The 21,412-nt window shown below is 32.4% G+C and overlaps 5 protein-coding genes across 18 annotated transcripts in view; 2 read left to right on the top strand and 3 right to left on the bottom strand.

Annotated features, from left to right (window-relative positions):
* Nucleotides 1-173: 173 nt before the first annotated feature.
* Nucleotides 174-2,443, bottom strand: LOC126895122 (heat shock protein 70 A1-like). Its single transcript, XM_050666631.1, has one exon. It carries the CDS (start codon nt 2,269-2,271, stop codon nt 349-351), a length of 1,923 nt encoding a protein of 640 aa, XP_050522588.1. The 5' UTR covers nt 2,272-2,443; the 3' UTR covers nt 174-348.
* Nucleotides 2,444-4,651: 2,208 nt separating this feature from the next.
* LOC126895121 (heat shock protein 70 A1-like) lies at nt 4,652-6,920 on the top strand. Its single transcript, XM_050666630.1, has one exon. It carries the CDS (start codon nt 4,823-4,825, stop codon nt 6,743-6,745), a length of 1,923 nt encoding a protein of 640 aa, XP_050522587.1. The 5' UTR covers nt 4,652-4,822; the 3' UTR covers nt 6,746-6,920.
* Nucleotides 6,921-7,229: 309 nt separating this feature from the next.
* On the bottom strand, nt 7,230-7,850 carry LOC126895125 (uncharacterized). The gene is made up of 2 exons (XM_050666644.1): nt 7,718-7,850; nt 7,230-7,634 (listed from the first exon to the last, which is right to left on the bottom strand). The coding sequence occupies exons 1-2, from the start codon at nt 7,840-7,842 to the stop codon at nt 7,346-7,348; spliced, it is 414 nt and encodes a 137-aa protein (XP_050522601.1). The 5' UTR covers nt 7,843-7,850; the 3' UTR covers nt 7,230-7,345.
* A 77-nt stretch (nt 7,851-7,927) lies between these two features.
* Nucleotides 7,928-11,166, top strand: LOC126895124 (tRNA-specific adenosine deaminase 1). Of its 10 annotated transcripts, none has more exons than XM_050666638.1 (7): nt 7,928-8,319; nt 8,375-8,492; nt 8,556-8,800; nt 8,878-9,140; nt 9,765-10,070; nt 10,872-10,929; nt 11,009-11,166. In XM_050666638.1, exons 1-5 carry the CDS (start codon nt 8,077-8,079, stop codon nt 10,015-10,017), a joined length of 1,122 nt encoding a protein of 373 aa, XP_050522595.1. In that variant the 5' UTR covers nt 7,928-8,076; the 3' UTR covers nt 10,018-10,070; nt 10,872-10,929; nt 11,009-11,166. The 10 variants fall into 10 exon arrangements, with proteins under 10 accessions (XP_050522595.1, XP_050522597.1, XP_050522596.1 ...); XM_050666640.1 differs by having other exon boundaries at nt 8,375-8,800; nt 8,878-9,125; nt 9,765-9,829; nt 9,917-10,070; XM_050666639.1 differs by having other exon boundaries at nt 8,375-8,800; nt 9,765-9,829; nt 9,917-10,070.
* Nucleotides 11,167-14,599: 3,433 nt separating this feature from the next.
* The window catches only part of LOC126901907 (transcription factor AP-2-epsilon), a 95,165-nt gene continuing 88,352 nt past the window's right edge, over nt 14,600-21,412 (bottom strand). For all 5 annotated transcript variants that reach the window (XM_050678851.1, XM_050678857.1, XM_050678843.1 and 2 more), the window contains 3 exons: nt 16,237-16,381; nt 15,998-16,169; nt 14,600-15,907 (listed from right to left, as the gene is read on the bottom strand). In XM_050678851.1, coding sequence (XP_050534808.1) covers nt 15,779-15,907; nt 15,998-16,169; nt 16,237-16,381 — 446 coding nt within the window. In that variant the 3' untranslated portion in view covers nt 14,600-15,778. The remainder of the gene's footprint in view (nt 15,908-15,997; nt 16,170-16,236; nt 16,382-21,412) is intronic.

The following is a 21,412-nucleotide window of genomic DNA, read 5'->3' as shown; positions in this document are numbered from 1 at the left end:
CACCTCTACAATACCATAAATATTACTGTTATAAAGATCATTATAACTCAATTATATTTGGTTTCAATAATTTTATAATTATGAAGTGACTTTATTTATTATTCAAATACCTATCACAATTCCAATTTAATATGTAATTGAAAATTAAGATTCATAAACAACAAAACATGTAATTATTTTAATAAACAATTATTTTATTTTAAAAAATCAGTCTTTATACACAATGTACATTGAGTAACATTATTTTTCTCTAAATAAATTTCTATAACACTTAAATATACATTATGAAATCACATCACTATGTACAATTTTTACAATATGAAGTTTGTTTTAATTTACATTATTTATTTAGTCCACTTCTTCGACTGTTGGTCCGTTTGATTGCGCTCCAGGAAAACCACAGTTTCCTGACATTTGGGCACTACCACCTCTTTGTTCTCCATGCATTTTCATCATCAATGCAGAACACTTGCCTTGTAATTCTTTAAGTTTATTCTCATATTCTTCCTTATCAGCCAACTGATTATTGTCTAACCATTGTACCACAGCGTCACATTCTTGCCTTGCAGTGTTCTTTTCTGATTGACTCAATTTATCTCCTGCATCATCCAAAGCTTGTTTCACACCAAAGACATAGCTCTCCAATTGGTTTTTAGCTGCTATTTTGATCTTTTGTTTTTCATCTTCGTCTTTGTACTTCTCAGCTTCACTAAGCATACGGTCAATTTCTGCTTGAGACAATCTGCCTTTGTCGTTCTTGATGACAATGTTTTTCGAACGTCCTGAGCTGTTGTCTTTGGCCGATACATTCAAGATACCATTGGCGTCTAAGTCAAAAGTAACATCTATTTTAGGTACTCCTCTTGGTGCTGGAGGTATTCCAGTCAAGTCAAAAGTTCCCAAAAGATTATTGTCTTTAGTCATAGTCCTCTCTCCTTCAAATACTTGAATAGTGACGGCTGGTTGATTATCTGCATAAGTAGTAAAAGTTTGAGTCTGTTTGCACGGAATTGTAGTATTTCTTTCAACAATTTTGGTCATAACGCCACCTGCAGTTTCAATTCCTAAAGAGAGTGGTGTCACATCGACGAGCAAAACATCTTGAATTGCAGAACTGGTATCTCCACTTAGTATGGCTGCTTGAACAGCAGCACCATATGCTACTGCCTCATCCGGATTGATGGATAGATTGAGAGACTTACCACAAAAGTAGTTCTGCAACAAACTTTGAATCTTAGGAATTCTAGTAGAACCGCCAACTAATACTACATCATGTATTGCTCCTTTGTCCAGTTTAGCATCAGCCAATGCCTTTTCAACAGGTTGTAGAGTTGATCTGAACAAATCGGCACAAAGTTCTTCAAAACGAGCTCTTGAAACTCTTGTATAAAAATCAATACCTTCCATCAATGCATCAATCTCTATCGTAGCTTCTGAACTTGAAGACAGTGTTCTTTTGGCTCTTTCAACAGCAGTTCTAAGACGTCTTAAAGCTCTTGGATTTGTTTTCACATCTTTTTTGAACTTGCGCTTGAACTCCTCAGCTAGATGAGACACTAATCTATTATCAAAATCTTCACCTCCCAGATGAGTATCGCCAGCTGTAGATTTAACTTCAAATATTGATCCCTCATCAATTTGTAGGACTGATACATCAAAGGTCCCACCACCCAAATCGAATATCAATACATTTCTCTCACCCTTCAAGTTCTTGTCCAAACCATACGCCAATGCAGCAGCTGTGGGCTCATTGATTATTCTCATTACATTCAAGCCAGCAATCACGCCAGCATCCTTTGTGGCTTGTCTTTGAGAATCATTGAAATAAGCTGGTACCGTTATTACAGCATCAGTAACACTCTTACCCAAGTATGCTTCAGCAGTCTCTTTCATTTTGGTTAAAACCATTGAACTTATTTCTTCTGGAGCAAACACTTTACGTTCACCTTTGAATTCGACTTGGATTTTCGGTTTACCACAGTCACTGATCACTTTGAACGGCCAATGTTTCATGTCAGCTTGAGTTTTTTCGTCATCAAATCGTCTGCCAATTAATCTCTTAGCGTCGAACACAGTGTTGTACGGATTCATAGCTACTTGATTTTTCGCTCCGTCTCCGATCAACCGTTCTGTGTCTGTAAATGCAACATAACTAGGTGTCGTCCGATTTCCTTGGTCGTTGGCGATGATCTCCACTTTTCCATTTTGCCACACTCCGACACAAGAATAAGTGGTTCCTAGATCAATTCCAATGGCTGTTTTTCCGACCATTATTAAACAATTGATATACTTATTAAACAGTCAAAAGGAAACTCAGATGAAGTTAACAATAAAATAAACACACACTAAAATTAAATCGCTTGAGATATTGTAAATGCCAATTATATCGTTTAACTTCACAACGAACAACTCGCACTTTGTATTAGTACTGATGCCGAGTGAACTACTAGCCGCGTATATATATCCTCGTAGAATTTTCTAGAACGTTCGGCGGCGTTCGAGTCGTTTCGACGCTGCTCCCTTCGTCTCTCGCTAATAGAACAATATTATTGTGAAGTGTAGAATCTTCTCGAATTTTCTATGATCCTAAAAATATAACAACTCATTTCAAAAATAATTCTGAATCATTTTTCTCAATTTTTTAATATTTTATATTAAAAGAGTTGAAAAAAGTAAGTTAAGTTAGAGCAGAGAAAATATAGCATAATAAGTTTAAATTTTTTTGCATTTTGTAAGTCGATAAAAATAAATTTGAAATTTGAACTAGCTTAAATTTGTAACTTTTTCAGTCGACGGAAGCGACATACAGTTCTCCAGTCGTTATTACCCTGAAAAATTGAAAATAAATTCTTATCTATCAATTAAACAGTTACTTATCCCATGTTCTCCATACAGACAATTAAAATCATTAAATTAATCATTTATATAATTCATATAACTAATATAATAAAAATTGTTTTATTACACAATCGCTCTATCAAAAAAAGAAAAAATTCACATCTTTTATAAAAGATCTTTTAACAATTAAATATTAACCCTTAAACAGTCGCGTGGGGGTCTAACATACATATTAAAAAACGGATGTATTATATTGCATAAAAGGTGTACATAGATATAAANAAAAAACGGATGTATTATATTGCATAAAAGGTGTACATAGATATAAATTTAGAAGATGGTGTTTATAGTAATATTCATTTGATTTTCATAAATAAATACCTTCAAAAAAAAAAAATGTATGACTTAAATATCCATCAAATTTGAAATGGTTCATATTTACCCCCACGCGACTTGTAACGTTATAATTTTTTTTTGGACTTGCATTTTTTTCAAAATATCGGTTTATCGTAAATGCAATGTTATAATCGATATAATAATGTGGAATGTGTATATGTGGATCTGCCACCGACTGTGCAATTAAGTTTTAAAAATAAATAATCTATTGAGAATTTCCACTACTTGATGATACTGAACAAATACGAACTAAACATGTAATAAATACATCCCATCGCAATGTGGACACATTGATTATCGGTGCCTCATTTACAATTACCACTATTCACATTTACCCCTACTGACCCTAATCGTATTATAATAATTAAATTGTATTGTAATATTAATTATAAAAAAATTCAATTCAGAAAAATGATTATGTTAATGGTAAATACACATAAAACAATAAATATAAGCCATGTTTGAGCTCAAAGAAATACAAGAAAAATTAATAAAAATACATTTTGTAATTGTAAAAGCTTTTATTTACTGTCTTATACTTATTTATATTTTTCATTTACGATAAACCGATATTTTGAAAAAAATGCAAGTCCAAAAAAAAATTATAACGTTACAAGTCGCGTGGGGGTAAATATGAACCATTTCAAATTTGATGGATATTTAAGTCATACATTTTTTTTTTTTGAAGGTATTTATTTATGAAAATCAAATGAATATTACTATAAACACCATCTTCTAAATTTATATCTATGTACACCTTTTATGCAATATAATACATCCGTTTTTTAATATGTATGTTAGACCCCCACGCGACTGTTTAAGGGTTAATATTTAATTGTTAAAAGATCTTTTATAAAAGATGTGAATTTTTTCTTTTTTTGATAGAGCGATTGTGTAATAAAACAATTTTTATTATATTAGTTATATGAATTATATAAATGATTAATTTAATGATTTTAATTGTCTGTATGGAGAACATGGGATAAGTAACTGTTTAATTGATAGATAAGAATTTATTTTCAATTTTTCAGGGTAATAACGACTGGAGAACTGTATGTCGCTTCCGTCGACTGAAAAAGTTACAAATTTAAGCTAGTTCAAATTTCAAATTTATTTTTATCGACTTACAAAATGCAAAAAAATTTAAACTTATTATGCTATATTTTCTCTGCTCTAACTTAACTTACTTTTTTCAACTCTTTTAATATAAAATATTAAAAAATTGAGAAAAATGATTCAGAATTATTTTTGAAATGAGTTGTTATATTTTTAGGATCATAGAAAATTCGAGAAGATTCTACACCTCACAATAATATTGTTCTATTAGCGAGAGACGAAGGGAGCAGCGTCGAAACGACTCGAACGCCGCCGAACGTTCTAGAAAATTCTACGAGGATATATATACGCGGCTAGTAGTTCACTCGGCATCAGTACTAATACAAAGTGCGAGTTGTTCGTTGTGAAGTTAAACGATATAATTGGCATTTACAATATCTCAAGCGATTTAATTTTAGTGTGTGTTTATTTTATTGTTAACTTCATCTGAGTTTCCTTTTGACTGTTTAATAAGTATATCAATTGTTTAATAATGGTCGGAAAAACAGCCATTGGAATTGATCTAGGAACCACTTATTCTTGTGTCGGAGTGTGGCAAAATGGAAAAGTGGAGATCATCGCCAACGACCAAGGAAATCGGACGACACCTAGTTATGTTGCATTTACAGACACAGAACGGTTGATCGGAGACGGAGCGAAAAATCAAGTAGCTATGAATCCGTACAACACTGTGTTCGACGCTAAGAGATTAATTGGCAGACGATTTGATGACGAAAAAACTCAAGCTGACATGAAACATTGGCCGTTCAAAGTGATCAGTGACTGTGGTAAACCGAAAATCCAAGTCGAATTCAAAGGTGAACGTAAAGTGTTTGCTCCAGAAGAAATAAGTTCAATGGTTTTAACCAAAATGAAAGAGACTGCTGAAGCATACTTGGGTAAGAGTGTTACTGATGCTGTAATAACGGTACCAGCTTATTTCAATGATTCTCAAAGACAAGCCACAAAGGATGCTGGCGTGATTGCTGGCTTGAATGTAATGAGAATAATCAATGAGCCCACAGCTGCTGCATTGGCGTATGGTTTGGACAAGAACTTGAAGGGTGAGAGAAATGTATTGATATTCGATTTGGGTGGTGGGACCTTTGATGTATCAGTCCTACAAATTGATGAGGGATCAATATTTGAAGTTAAATCTACAGCTGGCGATACTCATCTGGGAGGTGAAGATTTTGATAATAGATTAGTGTCTCATCTAGCTGAGGAGTTCAAGCGCAAGTTCAAAAAAGATGTGAAAACAAATCCAAGAGCTTTAAGACGTCTTAGAACTGCTGTTGAAAGAGCCAAAAGAACACTGTCTTCAAGTTCAGAAGCTACGATAGAGATTGATGCATTGATGGAAGGTATTGATTTTTATACAAGAGTTTCAAGAGCTCGTTTTGAAGAACTTTGTGCCGATTTGTTCAGATCAACTCTACAACCTGTTGAAAAGGCATTGGCTGATGCTAAACTGGACAAAGGAGCAATACATGATGTAGTATTAGTTGGCGGTTCTACTAGAATTCCTAAGATTCAAAGTTTGTTGCAGAACTACTTTTGTGGTAAGTCTCTCAATCTATCCATCAATCCGGATGAGGCAGTAGCATATGGTGCTGCTGTTCAAGCAGCCATACTAAGTGGAGATACCAGTTCTGCAATTCAAGATGTTTTGCTCGTCGATGTGACACCACTCTCTTTAGGAATTGAAACTGCAGGTGGCGTTATGACCAAAATTGTTGAAAGAAATACTACAATTCCGTGCAAACAGACTCAAACTTTTACTACTTATGCAGATAATCAACCAGCCGTCACTATTCAAGTATTTGAAGGAGAGAGGACTATGACTAAAGACAATAATCTTTTGGGAACTTTTGACTTGACCGGAATACCTCCAGCACCAAGAGGAGTACCTAAAATAGATGTTACTTTTGACTTAGACGCCAATGGTATCTTGAATGTATCGGCCAAAGACAACAGCTCAGGACGTTCGAAAAACATTGTCATCAAGAACGACAAAGGCAGATTGTCTCAAGCAGAAATTGACCGTATGCTTAGTGAAGCTGAGAAGTACAAAGACGAAGATGAAAAACAAAAGATCAAAATAGCAGCTAAAAACCAATTGGAGAGCTATGTCTTTGGTGTGAAACAAGCTTTGGATGATGCAGGAGATAAATTGAGTCAATCAGAAAAGAACACTGCAAGGCAAGAATGTGACGCTGTGGTACAATGGTTAGACAATAATCAGTTGGCTGATAAGGAAGAATATGAGAATAAACTTAAAGAATTACAAGGCAAGTGTTCTGCATTGATGATGAAAATGCATGGAGAACAAAGAGGTGGTAGTGCCCAAATGTCAGGAAACTGTGGTTTTCCTGGAGCGCAATCAAACGGACCAACAGTCGAAGAAGTAGACTAAATAAATAATGTAAATTAAAACAAACTTCATATTGTAAAAATTGTACATAGTGATGTGATTTCATAATGTATATTTAAATGTTATAGAAATTTATTTAGAGAAAAATAATGTTACTCAATGTACATTGTGTATAAAGACTGATTTTTTAAAATAAAATAATTGTTTATTAAAATAATTACATGTTTTGTTGTTTATGAATCTTAATTTTCAATTACATATTAAATTGGAATTGTGATAGGTATTTGAATAATAAATAAAGTCACTTCATAATTATAAAATTATTGAAACCAAATATAATTGAGTTATAATGATCTTTATAACAGTAATATTTATGGTATTGTAGAGGTGGTGTATATTAGTGATTTTACTCCCTTTAATGTATTGACACAAATTTAGAATACTTTTAATATAATTCACACACAACTGAATAATTGTATCAGTTATCTTATAAAAACAAATAGCAATTCAAGTATGTAAACATATGTCTGGAAGTGGTACGTACGTTTATTTAAAAAATACAAATAAAATATTAATAATTTACAATATTAAATTAACTTATACAATTTGGTAAAATTTTACTCATATATGCAAATGAAGACATTAAAACTGATCTAACACTTCATTAGATTTATTATCTTTATTATTTATACAGAGTGAATCACATAGTTGTTTTAATTTATCATCGTCAACATCAATATTAATACGCTTCAAATAAGGAAATGCACGGGATTGTCTTAAATTACCAGAGGGCTGATTTCCTTGGTTTATTCGACCCATTGATCGTATAGTAGCTAAGTAATCAAAGCTTGTTTGGTATTTTCGGTTACAGTTTTCTAAACCAATTTGATTTAGTATATCTCTAGAAGTATCCCACAACTTTTGTCTTTCACTGAAAAACATATATGCGAAGATCCACATTAAGTTATTAAGAAACTAATATCATTATTTGTCATCAATTTGTGTAATAAATACCATAAAATTTCTGATGTAGCAATATATATTTCGTTTATGTCTTCTTGTATATTAAGTTTTTCATAAATCCATTGAGATAACTCTGTAGATAATAGGTTCAAATTACTATGTGAATAATTGTTCATATTTTGAGTAGCAGGTGATAATGATTTTTTTTTATCCTATGATAAGGATTGTGAAATATCACAACTAACTTCATACTCGTGATAATTCTTATTGAGTTAAAGACTTCGTTGTCATTTTATATTTTGAAATAGTAAACTTTGATTTGAAACGATAATTGTTTATATTTTTTTAAATATAAACGTTTTTACGTGTTAAATTAAATTATAATAAATTACTTTAAAATATTTATTAACATGCCACTTATTTTAAATGAAGAATTTGCCAATAAATTAACCCAACTCTGTTTTGACAAGTATTTCGCATTACCTTCTAAGGGAAAGCCGATAGAAGGTAAAGAATGGACATTGTTGTCTGGAATTGTCCAGTCTGTAAATGAAAATAACCTGAAAGTTGTTAGTTTAGCCACCGGTACTAAATGTATTGGAAAAAATAAACTCACAAGTAATGGATTAGTATTGAATGATAGTCATGCAGAGGTATCTTCTCTTATTTATTCATTAATGATAATTCTGAACAAATTTTTAATTTAAGGTACTATGTCGACGAGCTCTTATTCATTATTTACTTGGTGAAATAAAATCATCTTATACTGGCAATTCTTCAATTTTTGAGGTTGATTCAATAAATTCACGTTTAATTTTAAAGCCTGGTATTAAATTTCATCTATTCTCTAGTCATACTCCTTGTGGTGATGCTTCAATTTTTCTTAAAGATGATCATTTTAAAAATGATTTTTCTGAAACTAATTGTGAGCCTTGTATAAAAAAACAAAAATTAAATGATATTTATCGTACTGGGGCTAAATGTTTAGTCCAGGAAACTAAACAAGACCTTAAATATCCTGGGATTGCTTACCACACAATTTCTGCTGTACGAACTAAGCCAGGACGCGGTGATCCTACACTTTCAGTATCTTGTAGTGACAAAATTTTAAGGTGGAATTACGTTGGACTTCAGGTTAAATTAAATTTATTATTTATATTTCATGGAAAAAAGAACACTAATATATAAAAAAAATATATATATATATTTAGGGTGCTATGTTGTCATTACTTATAGAACCAATTTATTTGTCATCAATTACTATTAGCGGTCAGTGTCCATATTCATATAATGCACTATATAGAGCTGTGGTTGGAAGACTGAACATACCTAAAGAAAAATGTCCCACTTTACTTCAGTCAAGCTTGAATTTTCAATATTCCAAACATAGTAGTAATTTAAACAGTAAAGCATGTCCTCTAAGTATAATTTGGAGGATAACTAATGAGATTGAAAACAGGTTATTATTTATACTGTGAGTTAATGAAGGCTTGAAATCAATAATGTAATATGTGCCAAAATATAATTTTGAGTAATTCTTCATTCATTTGAAGAAAACTCAAAATAAATATGTAAAACTGTTAAATAGTTTAAACATTTAACTACTTGTTAAAAAAATACTTACGTTTGCTGCCTTTACTTTTTTCTTTATTTATCTATTTATTTTTAAATTTATTTTCCATTTATTAAAAAAAAATTACATCCCTTCTTCATAAGAATAACATGTCAAAAGATCACATGAAAGCTGTTATACTTTCATCAAAGTAGATAAGCATTGATTTTATGTCGTTTTACTTTTGCTATTTATGATAACTGTACTATTACTATTAGTGAACATTATTTCTAGAAGTAATAGTGTCCTATACACAGAATGAAAAATGACAAGGGACTAACTCTATGTAAATGGTTTCTTTACCTTCAAGGTACAAATTGTGTTATATGATAAAAACATAATTTTGTACTAAATCAAACTACATTTAAAACAAGTATAAAAATTTTTGTTCATTAATTTATGTCATTCAAATAGCTTTTTTTAACAAGTAATAAATTTAATAAATGTTATATATATTTTATGATCAATATACAATTTTTTTTATAGTTATTACGAAGTGTTAGTGGATGGTCATAAACAAGGTGTAACAAAAAAGACAATGAATAAAAAAAGTAATATGCCATTAGTTTGTAAAAAGTCTTTATTTGACATTTTTAAATCTTTAAAAAAAACTGATAATGGCATAACGTATGGTAAAGTGAAATCAGAAGCATTAAATTACAATTCAAAATGGATGGAAGCTAAAAAGAATTTGGGTTGCTGGACAGAAAAACCTAAATCATTAATTGAATTTACATGATGATAAAGAAGAAACTAGAATTTGAGAGATCATTCTCTTGTTTAAAATATAAAGTATTAAAATTGTTTGATTCTTTTATTATGCATAGTTATGACCAAAATATAAAACCTAATTCAATAATATATCAGATTGAAATTATTATGATTCAACATATCCTATGTCAATTTAATTATATTAATAACACCTTGCAATATTTTCAAAGATTTTTTTTTACTTTTTTATTAAACAAAAAAGTTTTATCTTATAAAACAAATATTGTACATTGTGCTTATACTTTCTGTTTAAATATACAAATCAATTAATCTTAAAATGAATAGAAACAATTAAGTAAAATAATATCTGGCATTTGTCAATATTAAAAATAAATTTTCTCTTGTTAAAATCAGTTAATAATCAATTTTAATCTTATGTATAATCAAAAACATTAATGATTAAATTCACAATCTAAAACCATTTATCAGAAGAAAAAAATACTATATTTCATTAACATAAAGAGACATTAAAATTTATAATTGATCCTTTTTTTTAGATAGTTTCTGTATTTGATTTACAATTCATTTTTTTTTTTTTTGTGACATTCAAGAAATAAACTTGAAATTTCTTATTAGATATGACATTATATCTACTATTGATACATTACAATTTGCTACAAATTTCAAAACTAAGTATACTCTAACATCTATTTTTAAACCATCAAACTTTAATAAGGACCATTTTATCTTTAGATGGTGATATTATTTTTCACAGTTAATATATATATATATATATTTTATTGTTATTTGTTAATTTTGTTATAACATTCAATTTTTTTTATTTTGATAGCTATAACAAAAAGTTGTCTTTTGTTTGTGTAGGAGCTACCTTCTGAATGACAAACTCTGAGAAGAAAACATTTTTATTCAATAGTAAAGAGTAATATAATATTTTTCTTATTTTATTAGGCACTGGCCTTTTTAATTAAATGTGTATAATTCATTTTTTTTTACTATAGACTTACATTGTGAAGAAACCTGTATTAATATGTAATTGAGTTATTTTTTGTCATTCATTAAACTTGATGGAAAAAAAAATAGTTTTATATATTGTAGAAGCAATTTTATACTTTCTTATTTAATAACTAGTAAAATTAATAGTATTTATATTATATATTACAGTGTTATAAAAACTATATTTATTAAAAAATTTTAATCTTTATTATGATGTTTTATTTATTGTGCTTAACTACTACTTTTGGTTTTTAATGAAATTACCCAATCACAGTTTTAACTTATTAGTAGATTAATTGTTTCACTAAATCATATATCCAATACAACTCATAGTAGTCAGGATAAATCAATACTTGTCGTTTTTTGCATTCATAATTAGATGGATGACCCTAGTTTAAGAATACATAAATAAATAGAATGGGCATGTTGTGAGGGTAGGTGCAGTCCATACTGGTGTTCGTATATTCCATACGCGTTTATAAAAATAATAAAAAATGTTGAAACGAAATGATAAATAAGATCAATTAGATCTGTGACATTCTGTACATTTCATCAAGTGGCATGCTTAGGATTTTTTTAGCGAAGAGGGTAATACCATAATGAACATTTTTACTATGCTTTGAAAATTGTATGTTAGGCACGTCATTTGTTCATATCGCGATGGGATTNGCACGTCATTTGTTCATATCGCGATGGGATTCAACCTGAAATTTTACGTGGTCACGTCCTCGTATAAGAAATCTGCTAAAAATCGAAATTATACTTGCGTATAATTTCATAGAACACTCGTAGATTAAAATTTAGTACCAGGAACTCATGAGATAATGCGATTGACACGATTTTAGAACAGCGTCCGTGTTTTAAACCGTAGTGTATTTTTACAAATATCTAAATTTAGTACCAGGAATGTATGACAATCGATGTATAAATATTATGGTGCGTGGAGATGCCGTGCAGCGGTTCCTTGTAGCCGTGATGTTTTTACGTATAGTGTCACGTGATGCGACAAGACTACTGGGAGAACAGTCACTACACTGCATTGCATGGAACACCTACGTTCTAGCCCACCACCATTAGGCACACTGATATAAAAATTTGAACGCAACTGCAACGATTTGTCGTTAGTGGGACTATAGTAGCCCATTAACGAATGATAACTGCAAGGTGGTGTTGGACTTGCCGCTCATGTAAAAATGTGCGAGATTAACATTTCATACAAGTACACGTGCGTACAGTTCTATTCTACTGGTAGATCTACTACTATAACGGCTATCTACCATTAGATAATCGTAATGACAAGCAACGAATTTACACAAATTATATTTTAGGCCGCTATATAGTTTTAAGTATCCATGCGCCGTACTAGGACTTCGTGAGAATATTCCTCTGTAGATTATTACGGGAAAATAAATTAAAAAAAAAAACTGGAACTAAATAATTTAATATATTTAATCAAAATTGAAAATTATTTGAAAAAATAAATATTTATTAAATGTATAATTGAAAAATAATTACTTTTTACTTGGTGACATGATAACAAAATTATCAATCTTTCTCTAAAATCATTCAAATAAAAAATAGTTGTATGGTTTCTCAATTTATGTGCATTTCTATAGCTCCTTAATGTTTTTTTCATATTTTTATCGTTTTTTAATTTCTGGGGCTTTTCTGTATTTCAATGGCTTTTTATACTTAATTTGTTATTCAAATACTAAAATTAATGACCCTCCAAAAATTCTTTATTGTAAATGAAATGAAAAAATACCCAGTCAAAAAAAATTTTATATAACTACTGTAAATTGGACTTAAATTATAAATTTGGTTATTTCTAAGTAAAACTCTAAAGAATTTGTTAATTCGAAAACATAAAATTGGATAATTTGTCAATTTTTATCAAGTTCGTTCGATGGAATTATCTAATTCAATTATAATTATTAATTCGTAGCTAAATTTGGGATTCGAGTCCATTTTGCGAAAATATAAAATATACTAAAAACAAATAAAAAATAATGTCTTCTTTTAATNATCAAGTTCGTTCGATGGAATTATCTAATTCAATTATAATTATTAATTCGTAGCTAAATTTGGGATTCGAGTCCATTTTGCAAAAATATAAAATATACTAAAAACAAATAAAAAATAATGTCTTCTTTTAATTGGTCTATAAATTCTCAAAAACAGTGCCGCGAATGTTCTCGAAAAAGATTATTACGCTAATTTTACATGGCTAGTTGTGTACAACAAATATGTTCTGGTGTCGCGAAACAACGTCCGGCGTCTCGTCAGCGAAGTAGACGCCAAAACTGTTCTAGAAGATTTTAATCAGACTTGTGTTGTTACTTGTAAGTGATCCTCTTGAATTTCTGGTACTGAAATTTTAGATTTCTTCTGTCGCTAATACGAATGTCCAAATTGTGAAGTTTATTTTTCCATTTATTTGTACTAAGTTTTTGAAACATTACATAGTGTACAGAGTGGTTCACGATGTTCTGACAAATCTTACAACATCTGTTATACTAAATTAAAAGTTTAATTATACTAAAATCATATTTTCTATCATTTGTTTTTAAAAATAAAAGTAAAAAATTCAATTTTTATTTATTTATTTCATAATTTCAAAATAGCCGTTTTTGAAGCTTTTCTTATTAAACATTTTACTTGGTCCAAAATAATTTTTGGACGAGTTGAAAGCATTAAAAAATATAAAGTAGTTATGTAAAACGAGTGGGGGGGGGCAGTTCGCACTGTTCTATATATTTACAAGATATACTTCAAATTAAAAATATTAATTTATTTTTATTATTAAAAACAAACAATAAAAAAAAACCCAGCACAGTGGGGTCGTGGCATACTTGGGTCCAGTATAGATGATATCTGACAGTGATTAAAATCACTATCATAAAAAACGCTTCAATGCAAATCTGTAGATAGTGTTTAATTAAAAAAAAAAAAATTTGTTAAAATAGCATATTTTTGAATATGGTAGCCATTTGCGCATAGAAGATAGATCGTCGGGACAAATTTTTTTTTTTTATATAGTACACAAAATAAGCTTTAATTTGATATATGTTTAAAGGACGCAGTATTTCCGGAACATTTTCAAAAATTAAGTTGAAAAAGTTAGTTTTTGTAAAAAAGTTGCCGTTTTAAATCTCCCCCAATGAGCAATGAGTTAAGTGTTAGATTTTCAAAAAAATTATATCAAATGAAAGGGAAATATCTAAGGTTTTAGTATAAAAAAAAATTATGTTGATTTGTTTATTTTTGAAAAAGTTATGGAAGTTTTAAGAAAANAAAAATTATGTTGATTTGTTTATTTTTGAAAAAGTTATGAAAGTTTTAAGAAAAAAAAGTGAAAAAAATGACAAAATTTACTAATTTTTAAGTTTGTAGTTTTTTTGGATATTTCCCCCATTTGCGGTGAACGAGGGAAATTTTTTCAATTTTTAAGAGTAATGTCTTCAACTAGATACGATTTGTGATCTTTTGATGTATTTTTGAAAGAAATCGGTCCAGTGAGAGCTGAGAAAAAGTGGCAACAGACATAAAAAAAAAANTGTTTTAATGATACATATTTTCTAATTATTATTTACAGTGTATAATATTATGTTAAGTATGTTTTTATATATAATAATTTATGAATAATATAATAATAGCTGTACATTATTTACGTTATAATAATTATGTATTACGTTTGGGGTATACAAATTCAAAACTATATCACATTATGTTTAAAATAAAAACAAAAAAAAAAATTGACGTAAGCATCAAAAAGAAATTTAAACGACAAAAAAATATATGATTTGGCTCTGGTAAACATTATTATGTACAAATAAAAAATAGCAATAAATCCTATAATAACATAAATTATTACACTGATAATGCTATAGTACTATCAGCGCAACACTAATTATTAAAATAATTACAAAAATAAAGACGAAGATCATTTGTTTTAAATTATGGCAAGACGATTACAAATATACATAATTACTTATTATTATAAGTGAATTTATGAACTAGATCAAATTTGTTTTTACATTTCGATTTTGATTATGAATCTATACACACATTCAGAATAAATGGTTAGCGTTAAAATTCAACCATGTTGAACATGCCTTAAAAAAGTTATTTAAAAACGATTAAATAATTTTGGTTCAAATCTGTGAACTACTTAAACGGAATGAAAAATTTAATAAAAAACAACAAATACTTGTAAAATTTTAGACAAAGGAACACGATAAAAAAATATTGTAGCTAATGATTGTATTTTTAAGTAACTCTAATTATTTTCAAATATTGCATGACATTGACATAACTAGAATGGCACATAAAGGCGGGAAATCATTTTTAATTATGATTTGGGTACATAGAAAAAACAAAACATTTGTTCCATTTGTATTAACGATCTATTGAATGATAGTGCTAGTCGTGCATAAGCATAGCACACAAGCGATTGTCGGAAAAAATGATTATTTACAATAAAAATTAATCTATTTTTTATGTACACAAAACAGAATGATACGTGTACCATTTAAACAATAAAATAAGTTGTCATCGAAAACGACAGTGTAAAAACACTAAGTAAGAACCAAACAATTTGTAATATGATAATTACAGTAACGCTGTCCGTGTCGATGAGATAATACAGCTAAAGTGTGTAGCGGCGAAGAGCCAATCGGTGACGGCCATGACCGTTACTGACAGGCGTACGGCGACGAACGCTGAGCACTGTGTTCGTTGCCGGCGGCAGGTTCATGGGCCCGCCTAGACCAGGCTCATTTTTTCAACTCCAACCCTACTAGGTCTTTTGGCTTTTGATCTTGCATATTATTTTGCTGCGACGACAAGCTGTTGCCGGACGGATAGACTTTGTCTAGATGTTTTAACGACTCCGACAGGAAATTCTGAAACGCATTTAAACGAGTGATTAACATCAGACTGTCCACGTGACCAGAGCAAAATCACAGCCGACGGTCGACCGAGTGTTGGCTTACCTGTATGGCAGTAAGGGCGGCCACTATGGCTGGGCTACCGAATCCGTGCGATATGAGCGAAAAGTGCGTCAGCGGGCGCTGGATGATCGGGTCCAAGATGTGCTGGGGCCTGGTGTTGCACAGCGGTGAACGGTCTTGGTTCAACAGATCCATCAGCTCTTTGGTCACTTGTCTAATTTGATAAGAAAAGAAAAAATGATAATAACAATAAGAAATTTTACGTCGACGTGGCCGCTTACTTTGTGGCGTGTATAAGCTCTTTTCTCCTGTACGACTCGGTCGGGTCGCTGGTATGCGGTCTGCTCAGGTATTCGGCCACTTGTCTAGCCGGAAATTCCGTCTCGCAAACGTATCCAAAGTCACGGGCCAAATGAATGGCTTCGCCTGAAAGTTATTAGAAATAATTATTAGTCAACGAGAATACGTTAATCAATTATTTGTATTAGGGTTTAACAGATATTCAAACAGTTTCCGTAGCGCAATTAAAATTTTTCCATTAAAAAATTGAAGGCCGTACGCGGATGTCGGGAGAATTTCAAACATAATTGTGTATGTCCGTGTAAACATTTTCTCTGTATCGTTTAAGAACGTCATGTAATTATTTGTTAATTTTTATTAAGCTCGCCGAGTTCCCGGAACGGGTTACACTGAGAACTTCATTGCCAAAAAAAAAAAACACATTGAGCGCGCGTTTTGTCAAAAACAATTTACTAGAAATTCGCTTTCACTCGGACAACGCCGTTTTTTTTGTTAATTGGCAATCCTACCAAGACAATATAATTACAAGTAAAACAAAAATCCTGTCGTAAAAACACACGAAACGAGGACGATTAACGTTGTTTTTTAAAGATTCATACGGAGCGCCGCGTCTAGATTAGAATCAGATCGAAATATTCGTAAAAAATCAATACTTTTCGAATATCATATTTTGCTTCTAAAAAAGCACACACATACGATACAATCGGTTGAACTGTATCAGGAGATGTGTAACTATAGATTCTATAGTTGTGCATCTTGTGAAAAATCCTTGCGCGGGAATATTTCACGATCGACGACAAGCAAATTAAGACATTTTTGAAATAACGTTTCAGTGTACGGCTTCTATTTAGTCGTGTTGAATTTCACGATATTGACTTTTGAATACCGTTGTAGTAATACGACACTTGCCGAGAATTTCGAGGTGTTCATCATTCCGATGAACGTACAAGACCACGTCGCTGTTGTAATCGATCAGTGTGTTTTTCGAAGGTAACTAACGGCATGTTTCGAGTATTGATACGTTACAGTGAAAACGATCCAATCGATGACACGAGAAGGGTAATCGGAAGGACGTTTTCCTAAGGAAGTCTTATCGTGTGCACGAAACGTTCCACCAAAGTTGAAAAATATTCGTTTTTCAGAAGTTCTCGACGAAGGCATCGCTTATTGGGAACGACGTCATTCGTGTCTTGCGGGCAGTTCTTCGAGTCGACAGTGGCAGACATACGATTTAGTCGAACCGAACAGTTTAGGCGTCGCCGTGAAAGTTTTGTCGGTACCACAAACGGGATTAAAATTTAATTATTTTTACTCACAGCCGTGTTCATTATCCTACCGGAGTTATTGTATTTGTCGTTATTCAGTAGCAATTATAAAGCTCTACGCCTAACTGTTGTGTAGCCAACAGAGGAGGAGCCGTCGCGGCGCGTTAACGAAATTTATTCGACGTGGTCCGGCGGCGCCAATGGTCCGGGCGCTGTAAAGACGTGCCGCCGTGTTGGTATTATTATTATTATTATTATTATTATCATCACCGTCATCGATATAACATTATACATACATAATACGTGTATGTACAAGTGCGACGACAACAATCGGCTATCGAAAATTGGTTTTCCTATTGTTAGCCGTCGACGGTAGCGCGATCATTGTCTTGTAGAGGAGGACAGTGTTCACAACGGGCGCCGCTAATTATTACTACACGGTCAGAAAGAAAAAAAAAAATTATATTCCAATACACACTGAAGTGAAAACAGACCCGGGGGAGGTTCGAGTAATACTCGGGGGCCACAAGAAAGACGCGAATGCTCCACTACACCTTGTCCGACACCTCCTATTCGGTACACTACTACTACTACTACTACTACTACTACTACTACTACTACACTTACTACTGTTAAGTACGGCCGTGTCAGTTGCCTATTTCTAACAAGGATTTAGTGCGAGAGACCTTTTGTCCGTATGTTTCCTCGTGACGTCCGTGATCGACAGCCGCGGGTCACATTCCCTCATACTTTACACCGTGTTGTTCGTTTATGTAACAGCGCACGTAATTCGTATGTGTAATAATCTCCGATAGTGACGGAAACAATCGACGAAAGTGTCTTTTGATTTTTTTACTGTATTAATTATTATTCCCAGACACCTCTAGTCAGTGTATTACACCGTATTGTGTTTTTAATTGCACTGTGCTTTACCACAAACCGCACACGCTTTCTAGCAAGTATTTGGAAATTTAACCGAACCTCGGGGTCCTTTTTCGAACAATGTAGAGGCAAGTTATGATCGAGTTGGAAATCCGTTCGTTCAATTGCAACAATCAAACTTCGGAATATTAAAGGCCCTTAAATGGAGATTGTCGGTGCGTAACGTGAGACATGCAGACAGACACGCCGACGATACTTGGAAGTGTAAGCCCAATAAATTATAACTTAATAAATAATCAAAGTTTCATGACGTCCGAGTGGCTGCGACTAATATAATAATATAATAAATAAAGTGCGCACACGACGAACCAGCGTTATAAATAACATCTTAGATGGAAAATAGAAAGCGGTAGCGGCTGTTCGTCAATTAGAAGAAATTATTATTTCTAATGTTTTTTTCCTATATATACATTTTTTTTTTCATTATTATTTTGCCATGTTCAGTAAGTCACGAGTGTACGGACGAGGTTCACAAGTGTATAATAAACATTCTTTTACCACCGGTAGTGAACGCTTTAAACGAGAGTGTGGCGAACATAACGTTTCATATTTTAAGTCACGATGACAAAATGTTTTCATAATAAGAGTGACATGACTTCCATTTAATTGGTTCGACAATAAAAAAAGTGTAGCAGTTGGTTGATGACAACATTTTTGAAATTTCGCTAATTATGACCAATCGACATTGTTCATAAGGTGTGGTGGTAGTTAGGTCAGTGCACTGCGCGTTTCACACTTACACGACAATCTTTAATGAGTATTGGTCGATCGCATCGAAAGATACGTAACGTGTTGAACGCGTCGTTTTCTGACGATTAGACTTGTAATTAAAACTTCAATGGGTTCTGATCGACAGTGCTTGGGAGGCTCATGGGCACGATGTTTATCGACAGCGTTCGAATGGAATTATTTTTTGGCACGGGAGAAGACATTAAAAAGCGCGTCCAAGAAAGGTTGGAGTGAAATCCGGGCCGGCTATCTACCTATGCAAAAAGCTGCGTTCGGGGGTCACACTGTGACAGCTGTGACCCTACAAGCCGGCCGTATTATAATATATTTCGTGGGCGTCAACGTGAAGGACGCTCATTGATAAGCGATTTCAACTTATGCGCTGGAGAGTGTTGTGTGTGTCTCTCCGTGTCCGGAAATTCCGGTTTTTCGCGGTGTAAGCTGACTACAAAACGTTTTCTCACGCACAAGTGAGGTTAGGCCTTCCAAAACAACATTTGATCCACGTATGTGCGCAAAACACTCCGACAATATTGATAGCATTATACGACCTCGCCCTCACACACGCGTATCGGCCTAATCTTAAGTTTGACTCGTAACGCCCAAGACACGGTAATCGCAAAAAGTAGACGTATATTTTTGGACGACATAAGTGTTGCTAGCCCTCTGGCTGATGATCGGTGCAATAGGTTGCAAAACAAATACACCGATCCGAGACTGTTGAATATTTTAATGGGTAGCATGAGACAGTATTAATCCGAACGAATAGCAAATAGATAAGGAAGACTAACCGAGGGCGTTTGAAAAGCCGTGACAAATTTTCCACCGCCATATTGAAACAATGGCTTTTATTTTCTTTCAAGAATATTATTTGTTCCTTGCCAATACGTGGTAATGTGTATACACACGCACAACAACCGATTCTATAACAATAGTAATCATAATAATGCATATTGAAAATGAGCCCATAGAATCGAACTGCAATGTGTTCGCGCTCAATGTTTGGCTTTCTATTCTGCGAGCGCTACTCGCAGTTTCCTATTGTTCTAATAAAGAAAATATAATAACCAACCGAAAATACTATAAGCGAGCACTGCTCTTGCTTGTATTTTTTCAGATTCACTACACTATACTCCCACCTATACACACACGTTTTTTAAAATTGTTGTTTATATTATTATATGCGCGCACAGCGAACAATAGTGTTGCGATTACATCGAAATCATAATAATAGTAGGCAATACACCGCGAGGCCGAACGGTTAAGTGAAGTAGGTTAAGCCTGGAAAGATTAAACATTGTTTTTTTTTTATTCGACAGCACACACGATATAATCTTGTACCGATTTTACTTCATTTAAATCCACTGCATGTTAGTTGTTTATGACGTCGCGGAGAAACGCGCAAGTCGAGACAAGCGATTAGATTTCGTTGCACAAAATCAAAATGCAAACTTATTCGTTTTCCAAAATCCCTATTGATAGTTTCAATTAACGGAAAAAAAAAAAGCTGTCAGATAATTGAGTTCGGTGCAGTAAACATTGGTGCTTTCTAATTATACGAAGCGCATTGTGCCCGGTAATCATGTCAGGACCGGCAAGAATCGTAAACGCCTCTGGACCGCTTTGTACATAAATCATATGTCATAAATGTATGCGGATAATCCGACGCAGTATAAACACATAACACAGACATTTAACTGCAACGAACATGAATGTTGTGACTTTAATTCGTTTTATGAGCGAAATCAGTACGAGCAAAACACACGCATTCTAAGAGTCACGGAGCAGTGAGACATTGGCTTAGAAAAACGGTTCAATATTAGAGTGTACACTCGTTCTCTTGGGAATTTTCTGGAAAACGAATATTTTGTGCGTTTTTTTGTCAGGAGTATAATTTAAGTAAATAATATGAATGTAGTGAGCCGGTAAAAATCGATTTCTCGATCATTGGACATCGGTCCTATCACATTGCATTGCAATAGTTGTGTGTGATTTAAGTAGAGTTTATAGCAGAGATTTCACGGCAAAACATCCACCCGCGGAGCGCGTCTAGTCTTATTAATGCAGTTAAACGACAGGGAAAAATGTTCATCGACGACCTTAAGCCGCGACGTCTCTATGGATATTTTCGAATATGACTTGAACGTGATGTACCCGTTGACAGGGAAATCAAATGGAATTCATGTCGGACACCAATGAAATTAACAACATCACATATATC

The sequence above is a fragment of the Daktulosphaira vitifoliae genome, unplaced genomic scaffold (assembly GCF_025091365.1).
Source record: "Daktulosphaira vitifoliae isolate Bord-2020 unplaced genomic scaffold, ASM2509136v1 Scaffold_1, whole genome shotgun sequence".
Lineage (NCBI taxonomy): Eukaryota > Metazoa > Arthropoda > Insecta > Hemiptera > Phylloxeridae > Daktulosphaira > Daktulosphaira vitifoliae.
Note: the sequence above shows the minus strand (reverse complement) of the source record. Positions and strands in the feature narration are given on the sequence as shown.

Coding starts and splice junctions, on each gene's coding strand:
- LOC126895124 (XM_050666634.1), top strand. CDS start 8,077: ATGCCACTTATTTTAAATGAAGAATTTGCCAATAAATTAACCCAACTC. Junction 8,801..8,877: donor GGAATTACGTTGGACTTCAG/GTTAAATTAAAT, acceptor ATATATATTTAG/GGTGCTATGTTGTCATTACT. Junction 9,141..9,764: donor AACAGGTTATTATTTATACT/GTGAGTTAATGA, acceptor TTTTTTTTATAG/TTATTACGAAGTGTTAGTGG.
- LOC126895125 (XM_050666644.1), bottom strand. CDS start 7,842: ATGAACAATTATTCACATAGTAATTTGAACCTATTATCTACAGAGTTA. Junction 7,635..7,717: donor GCTACATCAGAAATTTTATG/GTATTTATTACA, acceptor TATGTTTTTCAG/TGAAAGACAAAAGTTGTGGG.
- LOC126895122 (XM_050666631.1), bottom strand. CDS start 2,271: ATGGTCGGAAAAACAGCCATTGGAATTGATCTAGGAACCACTTATTCT.
- LOC126895121 (XM_050666630.1), top strand. CDS start 4,823: ATGGTCGGAAAAACAGCCATTGGAATTGATCTAGGAACCACTTATTCT.